Below are 22,191 nucleotides of genomic sequence, written 5' to 3'. Positions count from 1 at the left end.
GAACCTTGTGATAGCTTTTAAGTTGATATAGTTTTTTCTTTTTAAATTTCAAAATGCTTTTCTTTGAATAAAATTCAAAATTGAAAATCAGTTGTGGAATATATATATCATAACCATTCAAGTGGACGAATTGATCAGTCGGGCGTAAGATATTAAAATAGTTCTTGGAGCTAACTTTTCATATGCTCACTTATCAATCAATCAATTAAACAATCAATGTTACAAATTGAATGAACAATTGCGAAAATAAGCAAATTCATAAATCAGCAATAGATATATCATTCAATATACATAAAACCTGCGCTTATTTATCACACCAATAACCAATTTGATTAATATTTAATCAAATATATTTGCATAAAAATAAACTACACTCATGTGTACAATTTGAATAATAAATATGAATTTTTCATTGGGCTGCCCCCAGCGAAATACATAATTAAATTATAAATTATAAAAAGAGCGCATCAAACCCAAAGCAAAATTCATTTGAATTTAAATCAAGAAAATCAGAGCTGATTGCATAAGCTTTGTCTATCTTAACGATGCAATTCAAATAGCTTGAGTACAAAATGAATGCAACACGGTGCTATCCACTACAAGTGCATCCGCTCTGTGATGTCTGAAGGTGAGGATAAAGCTGACCCCAGCAAATGTAAGGCGAGTTCTTGTTAGAGTGGAGGCAACAAATCTCGAGAAAATTCTACAATTTGGCCGCAATTACCGAACGCCCCTTAATGAGGGCAGGGTCAGTGGCTGTGGCAATTAATCAGAGTCAATGAATTTGCTGCCAACTTGCTGCGCGCAGCAGTCAGCAATAAACCGATAAAAAATAGAAAAGAAATGCAGCCAACAAATGCAAAAGCCAAAAAATAAAAACGCTCACAAAATTGTGTGACACAGAAAACGGCGACGGCGGCTGACTATTTATCTGTGAGTACACTAAAATAAAATCGCCCTGAAAAGTAGAACAGCATTCTTCAAATTAGAAAGCTTTTCTTGTTTTGAGAAATAATTTCGAAATATAAATAAACATTTTTCATAAAATTACAAAGGTTTTTTTTCTTGTCTATTTTTTCTATTATAAAGAATCTACACTTCTCTTTTCTGAGTGTATCTATGCATATATGTGTACATATATAAGTGTGGATGTGCACGGTTGATTAGTTGGCCCAGAAGCGTTGAAATATATTTTTAAGCCCCTAACAACTAGATGAGAATATATAGTATATAGTTGTAGTATATATATATGAGAAATATATAGTTCTAAAATTATATACGGTTTTGATAAAGTGTCAATTAATTAGCCTAAAACTGCTGTTTTGCATCAGTTTGCAGCTGTCGAAACTAATTAGAATTTGATTAAGATGAACAAGCCAGAAGAAAATTAAATAATAAAATAAAAACTGCAAAATGCGAAATGCGAAATGCGAAATTCATTCATTAGTCACAAAGAAGATGAGGCAAGAGAAGAAAAAATGTGCGTTGACGTCTGGCTGGCTAAGATGGGATGGGATGTGATGGGATGTGATGGGATGGGGGCCGAAGAGATGGGAATTCGAAAGATTTATGAGACTGCCAAGTGGCTAGTGAAATGCCAAAAGCGACGCGCCACATAATGCAAATGCCACAATGAAATATTTGTGGCACTTGTGGCGCCGACAGACACGAGGCACACTACACTGGGCCACAACACTGACAACAAGTTGAACGAACCGCAAAAGCTGACCACAAAAAAAAAAAAAACAAACAAAACAAAAACCATGCTAACCAAGCAAACCAAGCAAACCAAGCAACAAAAATTAGTTCAAGTTCAAAGAGTTCTCGTTTCAACTTGAATGAGAAATTGTGTGGCAGATAGCAAATGGACTCAATCAAGGGTTGTCCAACACTCTAACACGCTGGCCTATTTAAATCGCAGATACTACCCAAAATAAGTATGTATATCTAGCACATTTATCCAAATCGTTCTTGCCCATAGCATGTTGAAGCGATCCCATTCTGGCCATTTCGATATTGTCCACTTAAGGGGGCCGTGTGTGCTGTGTTCCTTGTGTTGTTTGGCTTAATCGTAAATGCCAAAATCAATAGACAACAACAAAAATCCAATACCAAAGCCAAAACAAAAGCCACAAGCGACGCATCACGTGTGTGTTTGGCCGAGCAAACAAATTCAACAAATGAAAACTAATAGGCAATTATAAGCAAATGTACACAGCAAACGGAAAATAGAACAACATGAGAAAAGCAAGCAGACAGAGAGATAGGGTGAGGAGAGCGAAGAGCAAACAGTCAGACAGTCAAATGAAGCATGCAACATGCGTCGACATCGAAAGCGACGGCAACACCCGGCGTATGAGTAACGAGTCTTTCCCAAATATCGCACACATACGAGTATGTTGAAGCACAGCAGCTAATGAGAACAAGTCAGCGATTGTAATGCATATTAATATCTTTAGCACGGATATGAAATAAGTGAACTGAGCAGATAAATACGGGCAGCGATCTACACTACAAAAAATATATTACAAATATTATATACATTACACATTTGTAATTTTAGACTTTACACAAACCGTTCTCGGCTATGTCGACGATAACTAAACTTTAACATAGTCTAATATAATTATAAGTTATAATTATATATTAGCTGGCACAGCCATAACTTAAAAAATTCTGAATAAATTTTAATCATTGTTTGAAATTTGCACACACAAATAAAAAAAAAGAAGAAATTTATAATAAAATTGAGGTGTCAGCAGATGAACTTCGATCTGCAAGGGCATATAATCTTCGCTGATGGCCATTTTTTCTTGTTATAATGAAAGAGTTAACTGGCACACCTATTGCATGTACAATGTAGAAAAACACACACACTTTTTAGATATTTGTTGTGTGTTTGAGTTTAATGCAAATGAGATGGAAGGGCGTTCAATTGTAAGATGACAACAAACAGCAGCCCAGCACAGAGCAGAACAAAGTGACTCGGATTTGCCAACAGTAAACAGCCAGCAACAACGAAAGCAAAGCAATCAAGGAATGGAAAGGAGGCCATAACCAGAGGAACAGCAAGATAAACAGCCAACATATACTTTGGCCATTTTTTGGGGCAGACTTAATGCCGCTGCAGTCGAGGCCGAGGCCAAAGCCAAAGCCGAATGTGAGCCACAATGAATCACAGTAGCACTCACTACACTCTACCGTAACCCCCCCCCCCCCACCACCACTACCCCTTATTCATACCTAAAGGCAATTACGCAGCACTAAGAGAGGGCAACATAAATGATTGCATACGTGCAGGCGCTGTGGCTGTGGCTGTGGCTGGCATCATTTTGGCTAATCAAATAAATTCCTCAGTTTATGCGAATTGCCACATTTCACGCATTTAAAGTGGGTCGCGACTTTCTTTCTCTCTCTCTCTCTCTATCTCTCTCCCTCTGTCTCTGCGCCTCTTTCGTGGAGGAGCCTGGTGGCAAAAGACAGCTATTTTTCGAGCCACAAAACTTAATCGTTTGACAATTTGAAGTTTCTTTTTTTATATTTTTTTTAACAGCTCATTGGGGCGTACGCTCAGTGTGAAGAGTGAGGGCGTGGAGGGGGGAGGGGTAGAGCGGAGTGGGTAAGACAATGTGGGCGTGTGCCTAGCCTTGTCAATATCACTTTATTCCTCATTCAATCTAGCTATAAGTGAAAGGAAATTGAAAACAGCGAACAACAAGGATGTTGGCTTCTTTCCGCTTTTTGTTATTTTTCAAGTGGTTGAAATAAATAGAGACGAGCAGAATCTCACACAATCATTTATTAACGAGCAACTAGTCAAATAACTTCAATAACTTGGCATCAATTGTATCGTTAATATTTAAACACTGGAAGAAAGCAAGCTGTTCTCGCTCGTTAAAAGTTGGCAACACTAATGAAATGAATATCGAGGGTTATTTACCCGCACTTGCCAGCTGGGCAAGGATTGAATAAAGTCTTTTAGAAATAAGCTGTCTGTCAGCCAACTCAATTGGTTGCCACACCCACACACATACACTTATTCTGCAATGTTTCTGTGAAATTTGATTACGTGGTGCTTATTATTATATTTTTTTCAATTTATTTGCAATCTTCACATTGGTTCGATGACAAGGCCGCCGTTAGCATTGACAACAAGAGCAAGTTGGGTCCGTCGCTTATCGCCTCCGCCTCCGCCCCCGCCTCCCCGTCTCTGGCCGTCTCGCATCACTGCTTCATTCTTTATTATCCAACGTTCATGCCTGTTTGTGTGGTTGGCAACGTCATTCGCAGCCGTTATCGTTGTGGCAACGCTATCAAATCGTTTTATTTCCCTTTGACGCTTCCGACGGCGGCCGTTGGCGCAGCATCGCTGGCGACACTCATGCCACTCTGTAATTGTATTCCTTATGCATATATTACGTGCTGCCAACCCACCCCCTCCAATCCCCTTACCCCTTACCACCTTACCACCTTATAGCAGCAATGTTGCGCGTCTGTTATGCGACGCTCGTGACGTAGATTGTGTGCAAATAATAGCAATATGGTAACAATCTTTATGCCTCTAACACACTGCATTAACACATTCTGCTGACTCAATTGAGTGCGTATTAGGAAAATGGCAACTGCAATTTAATTGTTTCTTTCGAGTTTCCTTAAGTGTTTCAAATTGCTTGTTACTCTGTTATGGCGAATGTATCTAGCAACTAATAAAAATAGTATCTAATTATAATCATTTACCGCTAATTAACATTAACAGCTAACAACTATTTCAAATATGGCAGCTGCCTCAGCTGTGTCAGCATCTTTCTTCCACATTCATTCATCATCACCTTTTGTGTGTTGAGAACTGGGCAAGTGTGTTGCAACTGTTCGCTTTGCAGGGTATTTGCCAGTCGCGAATGCCAATGCTAAAGTCTGACAACCTTACGTGTGTTCGTTGTTAGTATCATGATTGTTAATACGAAAGTTTTTGCTCCCTTCGCTGGTCTGTCTCCGCAGATATGCAGAAAGGTTGCAAACAAATTATTTGCATGCGTGCCAGCCTCTGTGTGTGTGTGTGTGTGTTTGTATGTGTGTGAGTGTTTGTGAGTGTGTGTGAGTGTGTGTGCGTGCGTGTGTGTGTGACAGAAATAAGTTTGTCATGTCATAAATGATTACAGGCTGTTTTATATGCGCACTCACAGCAGCAAATTAGACTTTTGCCGTTTCGTTACTTTCTTCACTCTCTCTCTCTCTCTCTCTCTCTATCTATATATCTACCTATCTCTATATCTATCTCTCTCGCACTCTATATGTATTTATGGTAGTGCCCTCTGTCTCTGTCTCTGTCTTTGTGTTTGATTCATATGAAGTTGGTGCTTAATTAAATTTTAATGACATTGTACACAACACTAAATCATGCCACAAATCCCGCTGGATTTCAGCTGGCAACGGCAAATTGAGATAATAAAACGCCACATGGACACGCACAATAAATTGAAGACCACCCAGCCAAAAAGCCAGGCCAACAGCACAAAATGGCTGGCTGGCTGGCAGACGGGAGATTAGGGGGAGGTGAGGCGGGCAGTCGGTTTAGGGAGATGTGATTGTCTAAGACCCTTGTCTGCAGTCCTGCAGCAAAGCCCACTTAAGGCGCACGCTGCGTATGCGTTACGCAATTAGTTCAACTTCATTTCAGCGACACCGAAAGCAGCAGCAGCAATAGCAGAGACAGAAAATGTAACAGAGGAAGGGGAACGAGATAGAGGAACGAGGAACAGACACCAAATGACAAAAGGATAAAAGGCATTTGCCGAAAAATAAATTAGGCAGCGCAAGCACAACAAGCTCACAACAGGACGAGAGGGGGTGTGGCAAGGACATGGCTTGTACCTAAACCTAAGCGTAAGGGCCAATTAAAAAGCTAACAGAAAAAAAAAACAAAGCAAAGGGAAAATATGATGAGAAAAAAGCGAAAGACAGGACATAAGTAAATGATAATGAAAGGGCATGCTAAATAAGCCCAGACAGCCAGCAATAAAAAACAACTGAGAGTGCTGTAGTCAACTGAGCTCGACTACGACATACCCTAAACGGGTATTATCTATATTAAATATATAATAGTAATACTTTCAAATTTCTCTCTGACCCAAGGCAGGTCTGCAAGTGCACTCAATTCTTATAGCAGGCACGGGCACTTAAGAGTAAAAAACAAACGAATGCAGCGCATGTATCGATGATCGATAAACGGCGGCAGTTATCGATACAATGAAGCAAATTTGTATATGAGAATTTATATGCCAAATTTGACATCTCTCAGACGTACAGGGCAATATCGACTCGGTTTTTGATCCTGCTCAAGAATTTATATACTTTATGGAGTCGGAGATGCTTCCTTCTGCCTGTTACATACATTTGCACAAGACCATTATACCCTTTTCATCCATTTTCAATGGGTTCAGGGTATAAAAAGTAAGTTAAGAAAATGGGAGGGGGCTGGGGGGGGGTGTGAATAGGAAAGGTACGGGAAAAACAACTGCTTTCTAATTTAATGTACCCAAAATAAAAAAATTATCTTATTGTATTTAAAACTCAGAATGTTTTCAAGGGCAACAGCTTCAAAGAAACTTGAAACTTAATCCTAAATAAGCTCAGGCAAAATCCAAAGTCTTACATTAGAATTGTCAAAATGATTTAAATGCGATTTAATTTCCATATATCTTTTCGTTTATTTAAGTTATTTAGATATTTGTGTAAGGGTATCACAACGTCAGTCTTGGACTTATTCAACGTCAGCTGTCATAAATACTACAGAATACTATGTAGATCGAAAAACAAAACAGAGGAGTTGTTAAGTGAAGACTGTGGTTTAGATCGTAATTCAAAAATCTTTCTATTTACAGAAAAAATAAACAAAAAACAATTGTTTAATCAAATCAAGTAGCATAATCACATTCAAGCCACATTTGTGGCTGACGAATGACATATTTGAAATAAATTTCCTTTTTTGCTTATTTATTTGATTTGGCTAAAGAAGTTAACAAAGAAAATCATACTTAGGTGTGTATCTCTCTCCCTCTCTTATTTGAATCGATATCACATTATTGCTGAGCTAATTATCAATAACAATTTCATATTCATAGATTGTTATTCACTTTATACAGCTAAATAGCTAGCCAAATATGGTCAATCGAGACTCTTTTGTATTTGTTCAGTTAATCGTTCATAATATACTGTTTGCTATTGATTAATCTCCAGTTTATTACTCATAAGCTCGTAGTCAAATAATACTCGTTGGCCCTCAAACATTGCTTGACAAATCCGTTGAAAGAGATGTTAACATCCAGCGACCAAAAACAGATCTAAAATCCATAAACTTCAGTTGCCAATGTCATTGCATTTATAAATTACTTTTCAACCGATGCTGCAGCTAGAGGAATATTTGAGAATTTAAGAACATAATAAGCACATCCACATACAGCGTCCAGCCACGCCCCTCTCCTCCCCTCATTGACACGGCTCTTAAGCGCGCCATTGAAAAACGAAGAAAATTGAAAGAAAAAATGTGTAGCATACTTATCAGCGCGCTTCAGCGGGCAAAGTGGCATTGAAGAAAACATAACAATAACAATATACCAAAAGAAAAAAAAAACAGTAGAAGAGGATATGGAACAACAGCCACTGCAAAATTCTTGCCAAGCTGAACAGAGGAGGGAAATCGGAGGCACCATCACTTTTCTACAAGGCTAAATGTAAATGACGCCATAATTGCAGCCATCAAATGAAGTAACAACAAAAACGCCAAGGATAACAACAACAGCAACAATAGCAACAATAGCAACACCAAAAACGACGAAGGAAAGAAAAGAGAACAGCAGGTCAAAATCCCAGATTCAATAGTGTATACACATCGCAATCCCCAAAACATCCACCGCAATACCACTTTTCTGGCCCGTTACGAAGTGCTCAATAAATGCGTGCAACTAACCGTTGCAAATTGAGCCGCATCCCGAAACTTGCCTCATGCCCATAATCATTCGAAGTGCCCAATTCAAACTCCTCACTGCTCACCAGTCGGCCCCTTACAAAAACTTTTTTGGTCTCAGTTTTCAACTTGGTTTAGCTTTAGCTTTATACTTAGTTTTTCTTTGCCTTCTCTCTGCTCTCTTCCCTCCGCCCTCTCTCTCTCTCTCTCTCTCTCTCTCTCTCTCTATCTGTCTCTCTTTATGCCAATTGTTTTTACAGTTTTGGCCGCCACGCAACTTTTGCGGTTTTTGGCTTGCACTCCCCCGAAAAGTGGATACAATGAGCATTATGCGAGGGAAGCATCTCGATTTGTAAATTCTTGATCAACATCGAAAGCTGATATCGAGTCGAGTTAACGGGTATTATATATTTTGGTATATTTGCGTACAGGGTATCCACTAGTCCGGGCTCCTATGACTGTGGCACTTTTAGTTGCTCTCCTTTCTCACTTGCTCATTTGCTCACTTGCCACTTGCCACTTGCCACATGGCTAAGCCTCCACCATCAGCCGTTTCTTGGCTGTTCTGTCTGCTTGGTTAGATGGCTGATGTTTTGATTGTTTGCCCAAAGGATATTAAGTCAATTGAAGCCAGCAGCCGCAGCAGCAGAAGACGCCCCTGAAAAGTATACTACGCATATTTAATTTTATTATTTCTTTTACGCTATAACAAAAGGGGCACTCGGAACGCGCTTAAAAGACAATTCAGCACACAACAACACAAATATATAAATAAAGATGCAAAGCAGGTCGAGCTAGGAATACCCTTATCTCATAATATTTCAAATCATACGCCAGATGACCATTCATTCATCACACAAGATAAGTCGATCTTTGTGGCTGAGCTCTAATTCTGATTTGTGGTCTATCAAATTTGGTACAGTAGAAATAAAAGTTGTATTGTTGCATTGTTGTGACTCCTTTATCAAATTAAATTTTTAATATGTCTCAGCATCCCAGCATGCATAATTTAATTTCGAACTTAAACTTTCTAAATTGCCTTGCGGTTTAGCGTTGTTTTGCTTTAATCATCTTATCCTTGACTTTATTATCACGTTAGCTCAAAGTCAAAATTGAAAATTATCATATTTATTTCACAACGACGCAGTCAACCAGAATTTATCACCGAAAGTATAATTAATTTCAGCAACACAAACATATAAATTCGTATTTATATTTATATTCATAAAACGAAAATTGCATCGCATTTGCATTTGGCATAAAATATGTCGGACCGCACACAGGCGAAACTGCAACGCCAGCTGGTCAAGCTTGGCTGGACAATTGGGGAGCAGAAACCAAATGACAACTTTGCCGGTGAGATCATCCCACTACGTGAATTGGCAACAGTCACCACGAGAGATATTTTCCCAGGAAATGATGCAGATCGGACTGAAGTTCAGCCCAAAACCGAATCGGACCTGAAAAAATCAAACCGATAAATTGAAGCTTATCGAAAAATAATTCATATTTGGCTATCAAATCAAATCCTTAACAAGAAACGAATTAATACAAATCAGCAGTAAGCGAAATTAAAGGTTTTTTTTGATTATTTTTGAAATGGAAAGGAGAGAATAATGGAATTAGCTACAAATCGTAAATATAAAACTAGCTGGACATATCTAAGTCAAATGATTCGCATCTATTACTTCAAATAAGAACTAATCGTTTTAAGGAACTTGGAACCGATAAGAGCACATGAGAAATTAAAAGTTTAATGATATATTATCAAAATTTTGTATTTATTTTCGAAACATGTGTTAATGTACAAACAATTTAAGTTGAATATTTTCCACTAAGTATCCGTTTTAATATATGAATCGTAATTCTTCATGTTTTAATATTTTCTTCACTTCCTTCAACTGACAATCTCAGCAAATTTGTGCATATCTCAAAATAACCATTTATTCCAATGGATTCACAGAAAGGATATAAGATCGTCTTCCATTACTGATTAGCCATAACTGTAGACCTTGCATTTTTTTTTTTTTTTTTGGTTTGAGTAATGTGTGTCGCGACGCTTGACCCGATTGGGAAGCGGATACACTAAGAACAAAAATCAACTACAAATTTAAAAAATCCCCCTAAAATTCGACAGTTTATCTTGTTTTTGGATATAATTTCTAAACATAAGAAAACATTTTTTCTTAAAAATAGTAATAAATAGATATATTTTTCTTAAATTCAAATCAATTGTTTATTTTCTGAGTGTAGCTGCCAGTTGCTGCGGTTTATGTGACATCCCTTTTATCCTATTGTGGGCTGTTTTTGTATTTGTGGGAAAGGTCTGCGCGTTGTTTGTCTACCGTCTTATCGCTTATCGCTTATCGTTTATCGTTTATCGCTGTCTGAAATTGATTTGGAAGCATTGTTCATCCAACCATAACGTGTGTTTATATATGTATATACGGGGTGTGTGCCTGTCTGTCCATAATTATAAGGTCACTTTTGACTTTGTGCCTTATGGCCAGGCCGTGCCATTTGTTTAGTTTGCTTGCCGTCTCTGGCAAGGCAAGATTAGTTTAACTGGCGATGCCGGCAATGCCCATATGCAAATTAGCAGCCATGCTCTGAATGTGTTAGCTGTGTGGCAAGAGGCAAGAAGTGTGCCACACTGGCATGCTTACTTTTCAGCTTCATATGCACAACTCGAATAAACAAATACAAAATCTGCCGCCCACAATATTACTCGCACACACACACACAATACACAACACACAACATACACACACACACACATCTTAGCCTTTATCGTTTTGTTTCGCATTTGTCTAAATCAATTTGATGAATGGACCCAAGGAACACAGTGTGTGGCCAAAGTAAATGCACGCAGCCAGCAAATGTTTACAATTACTACACAAATACATTGCCAATTGTACAATGAACTTTATTAAATAGCAAGTCACAACTGACATTGATCAACGAGTGCTATTTGAATACGAAACTTTTGTCCACCAAAGCTAAATGTGTATTACAAATACAATTGGCCACGAAGGACGAGTAATTTTGAACTATATACTCTGGCTCACTCCTATCGAAAACCCTTAACTTAACGACTCTCTGCAGAAAAGATTATGTATTTTAGCTCCTAAACAGTTTGCTGCCATAAGCAAATGGAATTAGACATAAGTGGAATTCATCAGGACGTTTACCAAAATGTTAAGCTGTTCATCAATTTCATGCAGCGAGTGCTTTTTACATAAACTTGTAGAGGCAATTATAATTTTTGTCTTCGAAGCTTTTCCGACCCCATCAACTATATATATATATATAGTCGTGATCCATTAGCCATAAGTGACACTTATTTGCCTACCCATTTAAGCTCGCTCGGGTGCATAATTAACGAGGCGCAGTGTGAACATGATATAAGTAAGTATTTTCCAAGTAAATATTAATATGCATAAGATCTGCCCACTCGCAGTGAATAAACATTTCCCAAATGAAAATTCGCAAACAGAATAAAACAGCGAGAATATTTGGTGTTGTTGCTATTGTTGTTGTTGTTGCTGTTGTTGCTGTTGTTGCTGTTGTTGGTGCAAAGTAAATATAAAGTCATCCAATTGCGTTTAGTTGGCCTTGCCGTATCTGCATCTGCATCTGCGACGGCATCTGCATCTGCATCTGTATCTGCATCTGTATCTGCATCTGCATCTGCATCTGCATTTTGTATTCGTATCTGCAGTTAATGTTGCAGTTAAAAGTCGCTTTAGTCCCTATTGTGATTGCTGATGCAGTTGAAATGTAATTTTTATTGCGACAATTCCAAGTTTGCCCTTTTTCCATTTATTTATTTAGAGATTTAACTGTGTTTGTGTGAGATTAGACGATGTAAAAAAAAGGCAACCGTAAACTTTTACAGCCACACAAATGAGAAGATTAATCGGGGAAACAGCATTAAAGCGACCATGGAGATTACCACAAGCTTCTGTGGACGACATCAGTTGCCAAACTAGCACCTTTCAAATGCTCGACCCCCAAAAACCCTGGGGGAAAACTTGTGATTGTGATTGTGATTGAAGTGGCCTTGGAGGGCATTCAGCTAGAAGAAATTGCAATTCACAAGCAATAAGGAATTGTTATCGTATATACCAACCAGCACATGGAGACATTCAAGGCACCGAAGCAATTAAGCTCAAGTAGCCACGGTGAATGATAGTTGAAAATGAATCCAATAGGATTTATTTCAGACAGGATGTCCAGGAAGAAGCACCAATATAACTATACATTATGTGACCACTTAATTAGTTCGAAGCAATAAACGAGACATTTATGGATGCAGAACGATTCAAGTGCCATGTAATACATGATGTCGCTTAAGAGTAATTGTAACTCAACTTAATTCAATTTAATAAACTGGCCATTGAGTGCAAAACGTGGAGCTGGCTATTTAAATAGCTCTGATTCAGATTCAGGTTGTCCAAGCACAACTCAGCACTGCCGATGGACATAGTTGTCAACTTTCTTGATTGTCTACTGTCAACCCACACAACACACAGCACAACACGCAAAACACAACACACAAAACACACAGAGATTGTGAGTATGTACATAAAATCGAGGCATCTATTACAAGTCTGGAGGGGAGCCTGTCAAGTGAATTCTGTGTGATGAGTTCTGTTGGCCAAAGTCGCACCGGCAAACAATGCATTATTGGGCTTGTGGCCCAAAAAGCACTTGCTGCCTATTACTAAGTGAGCAATAGAGAGAGAGAGAGAGAGAGAGAGAGAGAGAACGATACGCTAAGAAGAAGATGGCATGTAGCATGATAAAGGGAATTAAACTGGAAACGGAAACTGAGACTGAGACTGGGACTTAGACTGAGACGGAGTCTAAACGATGTGACTAAGTGAACAAGGCGCTGCCCACTGGGCGGCAACTATTTCATTTGGTTAATTATGCATTGAGCCGATTACAAAATTAATCCCTAGTCGCAAGCATTCCCCAGAGAAAGTGTGCGGCAGATACAAAATGAGCGCAGCCGTAACCAAAAATTATATTTAGTAAGCTCTTGCTGTGGGTATTATGATTATGTCAGACATCGGACAACCCAGTAGTAAGTTCAACTCTGGTCAATTAGGGTATTTAAATCATCGGCTTGCTGCACATTCATGTTTCTTCGCGTGCACTTAGAAAAAAAAGAGTCTTGCATTTTAGATAATAATAATTCATCTTATTATTTAGAGAGTATATTTCCAAAAAAAAAAAGATTTGATTTTCTTAATTTCTGGTTAAAATGATCTAGAATGCCGGGTGATTTTTTTCCTGAGTGTAGCCAGCGCAGGTAGACGGGCAGCTCAACTGCTCATTATAAACCGTCGCCAATTTGATGTGTCTACTAATGCGTCTGGGTGCTGGTAGGGGTTTGTGGGCGTGTGTATGCGTGTAAGCGTGTGTGTGGGGCGTGGTCAGTTCAATTTAGTTATGCTTGAAGTTGCAACTTTGCCCTGGCCTTTGGACTGTGGGCGTGGCTGTTGTGCCTGCCGCATGCTGTGACAACGTGCGAACATGCCTCGAACATGTTCGGTGACAGCTGTGAGTCGGCCACACACACAATATGCTCCTTTTAAATTATGATTTTAAGGCAATTAAAATATGGGCGGGATCTACACACGACTCTGACAAACTGAAAGCAGAACATGACGATTTTCAGCTCAATGAGACCAGCTGCTTTATCTGCTAAATGCAATTTTTAATATCCAAATAAAATAGTTGAGGTCATTTAAAAGAAAAATATAATTCTGCCTTTAATTCTCACTTAAAAATCATAGCCAAATCAATTTATTACTAGGTTTAGGCGAGAAATTGGCTTATTATTTGGAAAATATATTTTTTGGCAGATTTGCTAGTATTTCATATTAATTAACTTGTCTGCATTCAATTTCGTATTCTCATCTCCATTCTAGTCTAGTCTCTACTACTTAGGCCCGGTTTTACTCCGAGTGCTTCACGTCTCTTGAGTTGTCTCGGCTTGGATTATTGAATTAATTTTATCATGTCATTCAGTACACACACACACACACACACACACATACACATATATATATATATATATATATATATATGTCTGACTAGGTTTGTATGTATTACACTGGAGTTGTCAGCCTCTAGCTATGGAACTGCTGGCGTTTTAAATTTAATTTGCCCGCACGAAGTACAACAAAAACAACAACAACAACAACAATGTTGTCCTTGATTTTAGAAAGATTTTCAGCAACAATGAGAAAAACAGCAACGCAAAAGGTTAAAATATACTTAATGCTAATGAAATTAAAGCGCGTGAACAGATTTTGGCACAGCGGCAAACAGCCAAAAGAAATCCCTGAAACGGAGCTGAAAGTAATGCAGAATAGATAAGGAGTGGGGAGGAGCATGGGGGGGGGGGGGCAATACCAATAGCAGTACACGGACCCACCAGAGAAATGTGAATAACGTGCACTTTAAGTAATTAACGCGACGCAAAGAATAAATGGTAGAAAAATGAAAAGAACTCAGAGAAAAGAACAGATTTAGGAGAATGGAGGGGGGGTGTGTGTGTGTGTGTGTGTGTGTGTATGTGTATGTGTGTGTGTGTGTGTGTGTGTGTGTGTATGTCTGTGTGCTTGTCTCAAGTCTGTAGAAAACGCGTGCCAAAAGCTTTTGAACTGGCCAAATGAGGAGCGAAGAGAAGCGAAAAAGAAGAGTATTAAAAAGAAAGCAGAATATTTTTGATAACACTTAGTTAAATAATGCAAGAAGCTAATGATATAATTCAGTTTAAGATAAACTATAACTATTATCCATTCTCTGCCCGAGATACAATAAATACACAAAATCGTTGAATTACTCAATGGTATGTGACTTGAAAATAACAGTCTGCTTTGCAAGCTAATCCATTGCTAACCAAATTGCATCCAGATATCCATTAAGTGCAATTTTAAAAGCAATTAGGACCTATTAACTAAACACAATACACAATCCTGATAAGTGAAAAATAATCAGAGATATGTTACATTATTGGCCTGGTCAGCAGCAACAATTTCAATTGCGTGTTACGATTGGACAAGGTGAAAGGGGAAGTGGAGAGGTTGGGGAATGTCTCGTATGAGTGGTCTCATAAATAAATGAATTGAAAACCATACCCCGTAAACCGTAAACCGAATAACGAATCCGAAACCCAAATGCTGAAAACTTCAAAAGCTCGCACGCAAATGGCAAATGGAAAGTGTTGGCATACGATGGATGAGAGGTGGGTGGTGCTGAGGGGAAGAGGACACAGGAGTCATGCAAGCCAAACGGAAAGGGAAGGAAGCAACAAAAATTCGCTTCGTGCTTTACAATTTTCCAAAAAACATTTTTTTTCGCCATTTTTAATATGTATTTAATACATATATTTCATTCCAACTTGCACCTGTAGAGAGTTTTATACTTTTTGTCGCGAGGTTTGTAACGCATTGAAGTGGACGTCTATCAGCATCAGATCAGAAAGATTTGATCTCGTATAATAAAATGTTTTCTTTACTCAAACTTACAAAATGACCACCATATATCATATAGCTTCCATTGGAACAATCACCCTTTCTATATGGAAAATAACTTCACAAATGTCGAAAATTGGGCTCGGAGCAATACAATTTCTCAATAACGTACCGAAACACAAAATAAAGTCACATACATATATCATATGCATGTGCGTCCTTTCGTCCTAAAAGGATGTGGGCTGTGTGACTGGAGGCCACCAGCACAGTTGACAAATTTGGAAAAATTGCAGCAGCGACAGGCGTGTAGGGGCATAAGCACACACTCACACACACACACACTCACACACACACACACACACATCATATTGTTGATGGCGATAATAAAGCAGATGATGATGATGGTGAAAATGATTAAGCAAGATGTTGAAGCGCTCGCAATTTTCGCAGCAGCATCGCAAAAATTTTGTTTATCGTTCATTTGTACACAACCAGCTGAACCAAAAAAAAAAATAATAATAATAAAAAAAAAATCGGCTCGAATGTTTACAAATATTCAGTTAAGACACACGCGCCCCACACACCCAGCCTCTCTCTCTAGCCCGCTGACAGACCCCCTTCGCTGCCGCCTCAGCTGCCCTTTCGAGTTTGATTGATTTTTGCGGTTATAATGTACAAATTTTAATATTTGCACAAAACATTTCAACGCTCATCCTCCAGCCCAGCATTTGTTGCTTATTGCCACTCAAACACTCTGCCCCTCTACTAACCCTCCCCACCCCTCCCACTACTGTCTATTTATTACCACTTGACACACGTGATATATACTTGATAATTTACTTAAAATAAGTAAACGTTTTTTCGTTACTGATAATTATTATAATTATTACTTCATTTAAACATCTCCAACAAGTTTGTGTTAATAGAGAAAATAAACTTAAATGGGTTTTAAGCATATTAAACTGAAAAGTGCTCAAGAACAAAACACAAAACCAAAATGAAGAATTGTAGATTCCTATTTTGTTTCAATTAAGTTTTCAATTTTTCATTTAAAATGTTTTCGCAATACAAATTTATGTTGAAAATGTTCAATGTTGTGTCATTTTTGTACAGCCCGAAGACGAATTCCGTTAGGAATCGAAATGTATTGCAATATCTAAAAAATAAAACATGTTTAAATTATAAAAAGAGCTCAGCAGCAAACAATACATTTGATTAATGCAGTTTCTTCATTAATATTGTTTAAATTGCCAATGTACAAGATTCAATTAATTGATAAATTAAGATTCGAATCCTTGACAGTTTAAGATTAATTATGTTAACCAGATTCTCGGTTAGGACTAGTATTTAAAATACTGCTAAATTTGTAATCTAAAATAAAAAGAGAATTTAAATCTACATGCTTGATGGACAAGTGCAAAGTGTTTGGGGACTTTTGAAATCTGCTGCGGCTTGACTAGACAGATGAGAATAGCCCATCAATTTATGTTACGAAAGTCAGCAGTTCCAAATTAAAGCCTAGACAGGCTGAAGTTGGGTGGCGGGGGGAGGGTGGTGCAGGGGTGAATGCAGAACCTGTCTTAACTGGCTTAGGGCGGCTGTCACACGAAGGGTAAATCCCCACAGGAGAGCCCACGCAACAGAACCGGAAGTCCAAAAGCAACACCAACAGCAGCAATAACAAAAGATACGTGAATAATTCGTAAAATACGCGTTTGTATCTGGTTTTGTCACAAAGCAAGACTATCTATATCCGGTATTGTGTATCCAACAATGTGTATCAGAGATTTGAACCTCGCTTGCGTAAGAACTCACCCCCCTCTCCTCTCTGCCGCATGCTGTTGCTATTGCAACAGATTAGTAGTCAGTCCATTTAACTGTCACCTGCAGGACAACAGTGGTGTTAACGTCAAACAGACAGACAGACAGACTGCAGCTAAGATGATGACGACTACGACAATGTCTGCGTCACACAAACAATGCACAACTTTCACTTGAGGTTGCAGATGGCAACAAAACAACCGATGACGGAAGGGAGTAGGACACACTTGAAGGTAGCGATTCTATCACTCGCTCAGTTCCTCTCGGTCTTCTATTTACATTTTGGCATTTTAGCTAACAGAAAGCAAATAAACCTACAACGACAAACATACAAAATACAAATATCAACTTGAAACAGTTGAACAAATTGTGTATTGCTTTAACAAATTTGAAGTGAAAGTTGATAGGGCCACAACGCCCTGTGGCGGCTGCTTTTCTAATGAAAAATGTCACACAAAGAAATACATAAATCACATGCATACATCCATACATAATTCAGGAAAGAAAATCCCAAAAGAGCTTGTCTTCCACTTTGCGACCCCCGAAAAAGAAAAGCAAAACAAATTATTGAATCATAATCCGATATGAAAACATGAAAAAGACTTCTTGCGTAACGAGAACGCGCCTCGTTCCCCATTCATCACCAGCGTTGCCCCAACACCCCCTCCACCAGGGGCTCCCAGAATCGGGCGCACCGTTTTTATGTCGAAGCATCAAAAATATATTTAATGCAGGTGTTTCGAATTTGTATTCATCTTACCTGCCGGCTAAAAAATGGTTCCACATTAAATCGAAACTGCATCTCATCAGTTGTTATCTAAATTCAGTAACATAAACATTGAAATTGTTCAAAATAATAAATAAATAAACGAAAAATCGAAGTGAGTTGGACTAGAAGATACCCTATACTAACTAGCTCGAAAGCTTTACAAATGCAATATCATTTCAACTAAATAGCTTTTATACAGTTTTGAGTTGTTGTAGTTTCGTGAATTCAAAATTTACATAAATTCTGACAGTTTGCAAAGAACTAAGATAACAACAACATTTTTAAATGGGAACACAAAAAGTAAATGCCAAAGTGGCTTTCATCAAATAATTTTTATTGTATGCAAACTTTTTTTTTTCATATGATAACATTTATCTAATAATAGATAAACTTTGTGTTAGATTATTTTACTAGCTGGCAGTGTCGATAGACATGACTCTCTGCCGAATTTTCAAAAATTGGTTATTATCGCTTAAAATAAAGCTTGTGGGCAAGTTTTTACTTAATTTAACATGTTTGTATTTATTTTGGTTTGATGAGTTTTCAACTTGCGCTGATGTTTATGATTAATCTGTCGATTTAAAGCTGTATTTAGATTGCTGATAGATAGATAGATTATTCTTCCGCTCTCTCTCTCTCTCTCTCTCTCTCTCTCACTGATTCTCTTTTTAAGTGGAGATCCCTTCCAATTTATTTCCTTTGATTGATCACTTTGTGTGCAATTTGTACACCTCTCTGTGGAAATAAGCTCTTCTGATTGTGTGGATTACTACGATTGGATTGGATTGACTACGATTCACAACAAATTTGAGAAGACATTCACTTGCATAGCAATCAAATCGCTGTGATTGACTTTCAGATTTTAGTTCGTGCTCAATGCATTTATGCTGATATGCGCATATTTGTAAGACTTTGAATTAAATGAAACGAAAACCACTTCACTTCACATCATAATCAGTGGGAGCATCATCTCGAACTATGGCTGAGCCACAAGATGCCACAATAGTAGGTAGTGGGTCAATCAAAAGTCAGCTTATGGCTTATGCCAAACCCGTTGCCCAATCCCTCGCAAAATAATTGGACGTAGGAGGAGAAGGACAGTAGTGAGGGCCTGGGCCTGGAGGGTAGAGGACACCAGTGGCATACAAACAAAGTTTCTTCACACTTTTCACAGATTATCTGTATCCCCCCATCCATTCGCCCAACGATTCCCTCCTGCATTTTCTCATTCTGCTTTATATTCTCCCTTTGCCTTGCTGCAGTTAACTTCAACATCTGCTGGTTGAGAAGTGCCATAGTTTATAGTACAGTTGTTGCACGAAAATGGAAACTTTTAATTAGTATCATAATTGTCAAGGTTTCTTGTGACTTTTCTTAAAAAATAATCGAATATGCTGAAATTGAGCTTTAGATTTAATTGATATCAATTTTTAATATAGTATACTGTGAAATAATAACACTTCTTTCCAATTAAACATTATGATTGAAATTATAATTAGAAATATTGTTCGAAGCGTCAATCATAATGTTTAATTGGAAATTGTCACCACACTCCAAAAAAAATCATCAAAATCTAATTGTTCGTTTCAAATCACTTCAAATCAAGATATTTATGGAATGAAAGGAAAAACACAAAAATATATTTTGTAGCGACCGTTATTGAGAGAGAGAAATTCGAAATTCTTTAAAAGTTCTTATTGTCGAATGTTCACTGTAAATGCTAATGTTGCCTATGTTCGGGTTTGTGCAATATTTATTCTGGAAAATTGTATATTAATAGAATTTCCGTTTTTTGCTGCCGTTGCTGCTGCTCACACATTAACGCTTGGCAGCTGCAACAAATTTGTGGAAGGGGCTGGCAGAACATATTTATATTTCTTGAGGCACTGCGTCAGATGCAGGAATGGATACGTATCCGTTATGGAAACTGCTATTGGACTTACCTTTGATAAACAGGCAGAGCCGTATAAGGCAATTCAGCCAATGAAGTTGTGCGGCGGCAGAGCCAAGCGATTCGTAACGGTATTTAAGCCTGCTGCTCGACGCCATTGATAAGGATTTACATGTTGTTCTGATAACGCGAAATGTTTCGAGTACACACACACACAAACACACACAAACGTAAACGTTAACAAAAATACAGACAAAAATAGCAAGTCACTCAATCTCCAAGTGTCACTTCTTGTCGTATTATTTTGTAAAAATGTAGGCTACAAATTAGGAATGGGGACAAGAACAGCAACAACAGAACTACATGCATATGTCGATTAAAATGCGCGCCAAAAACTGTTTACTTGGCCAATAGGCATGCCTACGAGGGCCGTGCGCTGTCGTTGAATGCCAGCATGCAACTGATGATGCGTTGCCAGCAATTGAACGCGAGTGGCTAAAGTTGGCGCGCGAGCTCCAAAACAAAAAAAAAAAAAAGTGGAAGCAGCAGAGGAATAATACAAAAATTCATACATGATGCCAAAAAAATGCGCAAATATGGTCACACTCTGTTAATTCAAATGTGACAAGTTCGCTTGTGTGTAGCAAACATGCAATATATTTAATAAAAAAAGAAGATAATAAAAATAAAAGTAGTTGATTTGAGTTTGTAATACACCAAATGCAGCTGCTTAAAAATTTTTCTAAACCTGTTTTCCAATACAATGGAAGTTATTGAAGTGGTGATGTGAGCTTTTTCGTGGTGGCAACGCTGTCTGCCTGCCATAACATTAACATTAACATTAACATAAGCTGTTTGTGGCGCTCTGTAAAACTAAACTTTTTGTTTACATTTGCTGCATTTGCTTGTTTTGTACCCTTTGCGTTGCAAGGATGCAAGGATGCAAGCGTTGAATAGCAACAATTGCCTAACGTGCCTGCACAAAATCGAAAACGACAGCGGTGAGGCGACGAATACAAACGATGTGCAGCTGCAACGTCTGCTAATGCAGCTGCTCGACTGGCAGCAAGCCGAACTCGCCTCGGACCAGTTGCCCCAACGCTTGTGCTGCACCTGCTGCCAGCTGCTGCAGCGTTTCGAACAATTTCAGCAACAGGCACGCATATGCCGGCAACAGCTGCTGGACAACCTACAGCAGCAGCAGCAACAAAAGCCGCAACCTGCCGGCTTTGAGATTATCTACGATGAGGAAACTGCGTTGCCAACATCCGAACAGCTACTGGAGACGCCTCATCCCGCACCCGACCCGTTTGATGATGACACAGGCAAGTCCAAGCGCTGCCCGAGTGCGACGAAGAACAGTTTCAAGTGCATGCAATGTGGTCATTCCTTTGCCCGCCGCCTCACCCATGATGCCCACGTGCGCAAGGTGCACGAGGGCAACAAGCGTCCGTTTCAATGCGATCGCTGCGACAAGGCTTACAGCTTTATGGGCGGCCTCTATACGCACATCAAGGAGCTGCATGGCAGCGCGGTGCGGTCGCATCGCTGCGATCATCCCGGCTGCGAGCGTGTCTATGTCAGTCGCATTGCGATGCACAAACACAAACGACTGAAGCATCAACAGCCAACGCCGGCCTCCACACGGAAGTATGTGTGCGAACAGTGCGGCGCCACCTTTAATCAGACAGCGAATCTGAAGCATCATCGTCGCACCAAACATCCCACAGCGGCGGAGGCAGCAGCCAATGCCAGCGATAGCGTTCAATATTATTGTGATCTGTGCCAGAAACATTTCCATTCGCGTTACACCCTCAAATATCATCGGATGCAACAGCATACGGACGCAGACGAGGATCGGCACGAGTGCCGTGTCTGTGGCCGTCGAATGGCCAAGCGTTTCATGCTCATCCAGCACATGCTGACGCACAGTGCCGAGAAGACGCCCTGTGAGCATTGCGGCCGTCTCTTCACCCGTAAATTCGAGCTGGAATCGCACATTCGGGCCGTCCACCTCAAGTTGAAGCCATTCACCTGCAGCTACTGTGACGAATCGTTTGCGTCGCGCAAAACGTTGCAACATCACGAGTACATCCATACGGGCGAGAAACCCTACGTTTGCCCCATCTGCGGCCAGGCATTCCGCCAGCAGACGTGCCTCAAGAACCATGGCAAAATCCACGACAAGTCCAAGTGAACAGCAGCCATTCTTACTTATATTTAAAAATATATTAATTTAAATATATACAGCAAG

At 39.0% G+C, this 22,191-nt stretch overlaps 2 protein-coding genes across 3 annotated transcripts in view; one reads left to right on the top strand and one right to left on the bottom strand.

Annotated features, from left to right (window-relative positions):
- Positions 1 to 20,430, bottom strand: part of LOC6564950 — a 47,923-nt gene extending 27,493 nt beyond the window's left edge. Inside the window, exon 1 of one of the 2 annotated variants that reach the window (XR_004365268.2) lies at positions 19,990 to 20,374. Coding sequence is in view for 1 of the 2 variants with exons in the window: in XM_032738326.2 (XP_032594217.1) it covers positions 19,990 to 20,095 (106 nt within the window). In the remaining variant the exon portion in view is untranslated. Of the gene's footprint in view, positions 1 to 19,989 lie in introns of both variants that reach the window. The other variant, XM_032738326.2, reaches the window with a different exon arrangement.
- A 370-nt stretch (positions 20,431 to 20,800) lies between these two features.
- Positions 20,801 to 22,190, top strand: LOC6564953 (zinc finger protein 558). The gene has a single exon (XM_001991316.2). The coding sequence runs from the start codon at positions 20,878 to 20,880 to the stop codon at positions 22,132 to 22,134; it is 1,257 nt and encodes a 418-aa protein (XP_001991352.1). The 5' UTR covers positions 20,801 to 20,877; the 3' UTR covers positions 22,135 to 22,190.
- Position 22,191: the final 1 nt, after the last annotated feature.

This window comes from Drosophila grimshawi, unplaced genomic scaffold (assembly GCF_018153295.1).
Source record: "Drosophila grimshawi isolate 15287-2541.00 unplaced genomic scaffold, ASM1815329v1 contig_848, whole genome shotgun sequence".
NCBI classification, from domain to species: domain Eukaryota; kingdom Metazoa; phylum Arthropoda; class Insecta; order Diptera; family Drosophilidae; genus Drosophila; species Drosophila grimshawi.
The sequence above is the reverse complement of the archived record's forward strand: the minus strand, read 5'-3'. Positions and strand labels throughout refer to the sequence as shown.

Bases quoted from the DNA above. Each gene is read 5' to 3' on its own strand.
- LOC6564953 (XM_001991316.2), top strand. From the start codon at position 20,878: ATGCAAGCGTTGAATAGCAACAATTGCCTAACGTGCCTGCACAAAATC.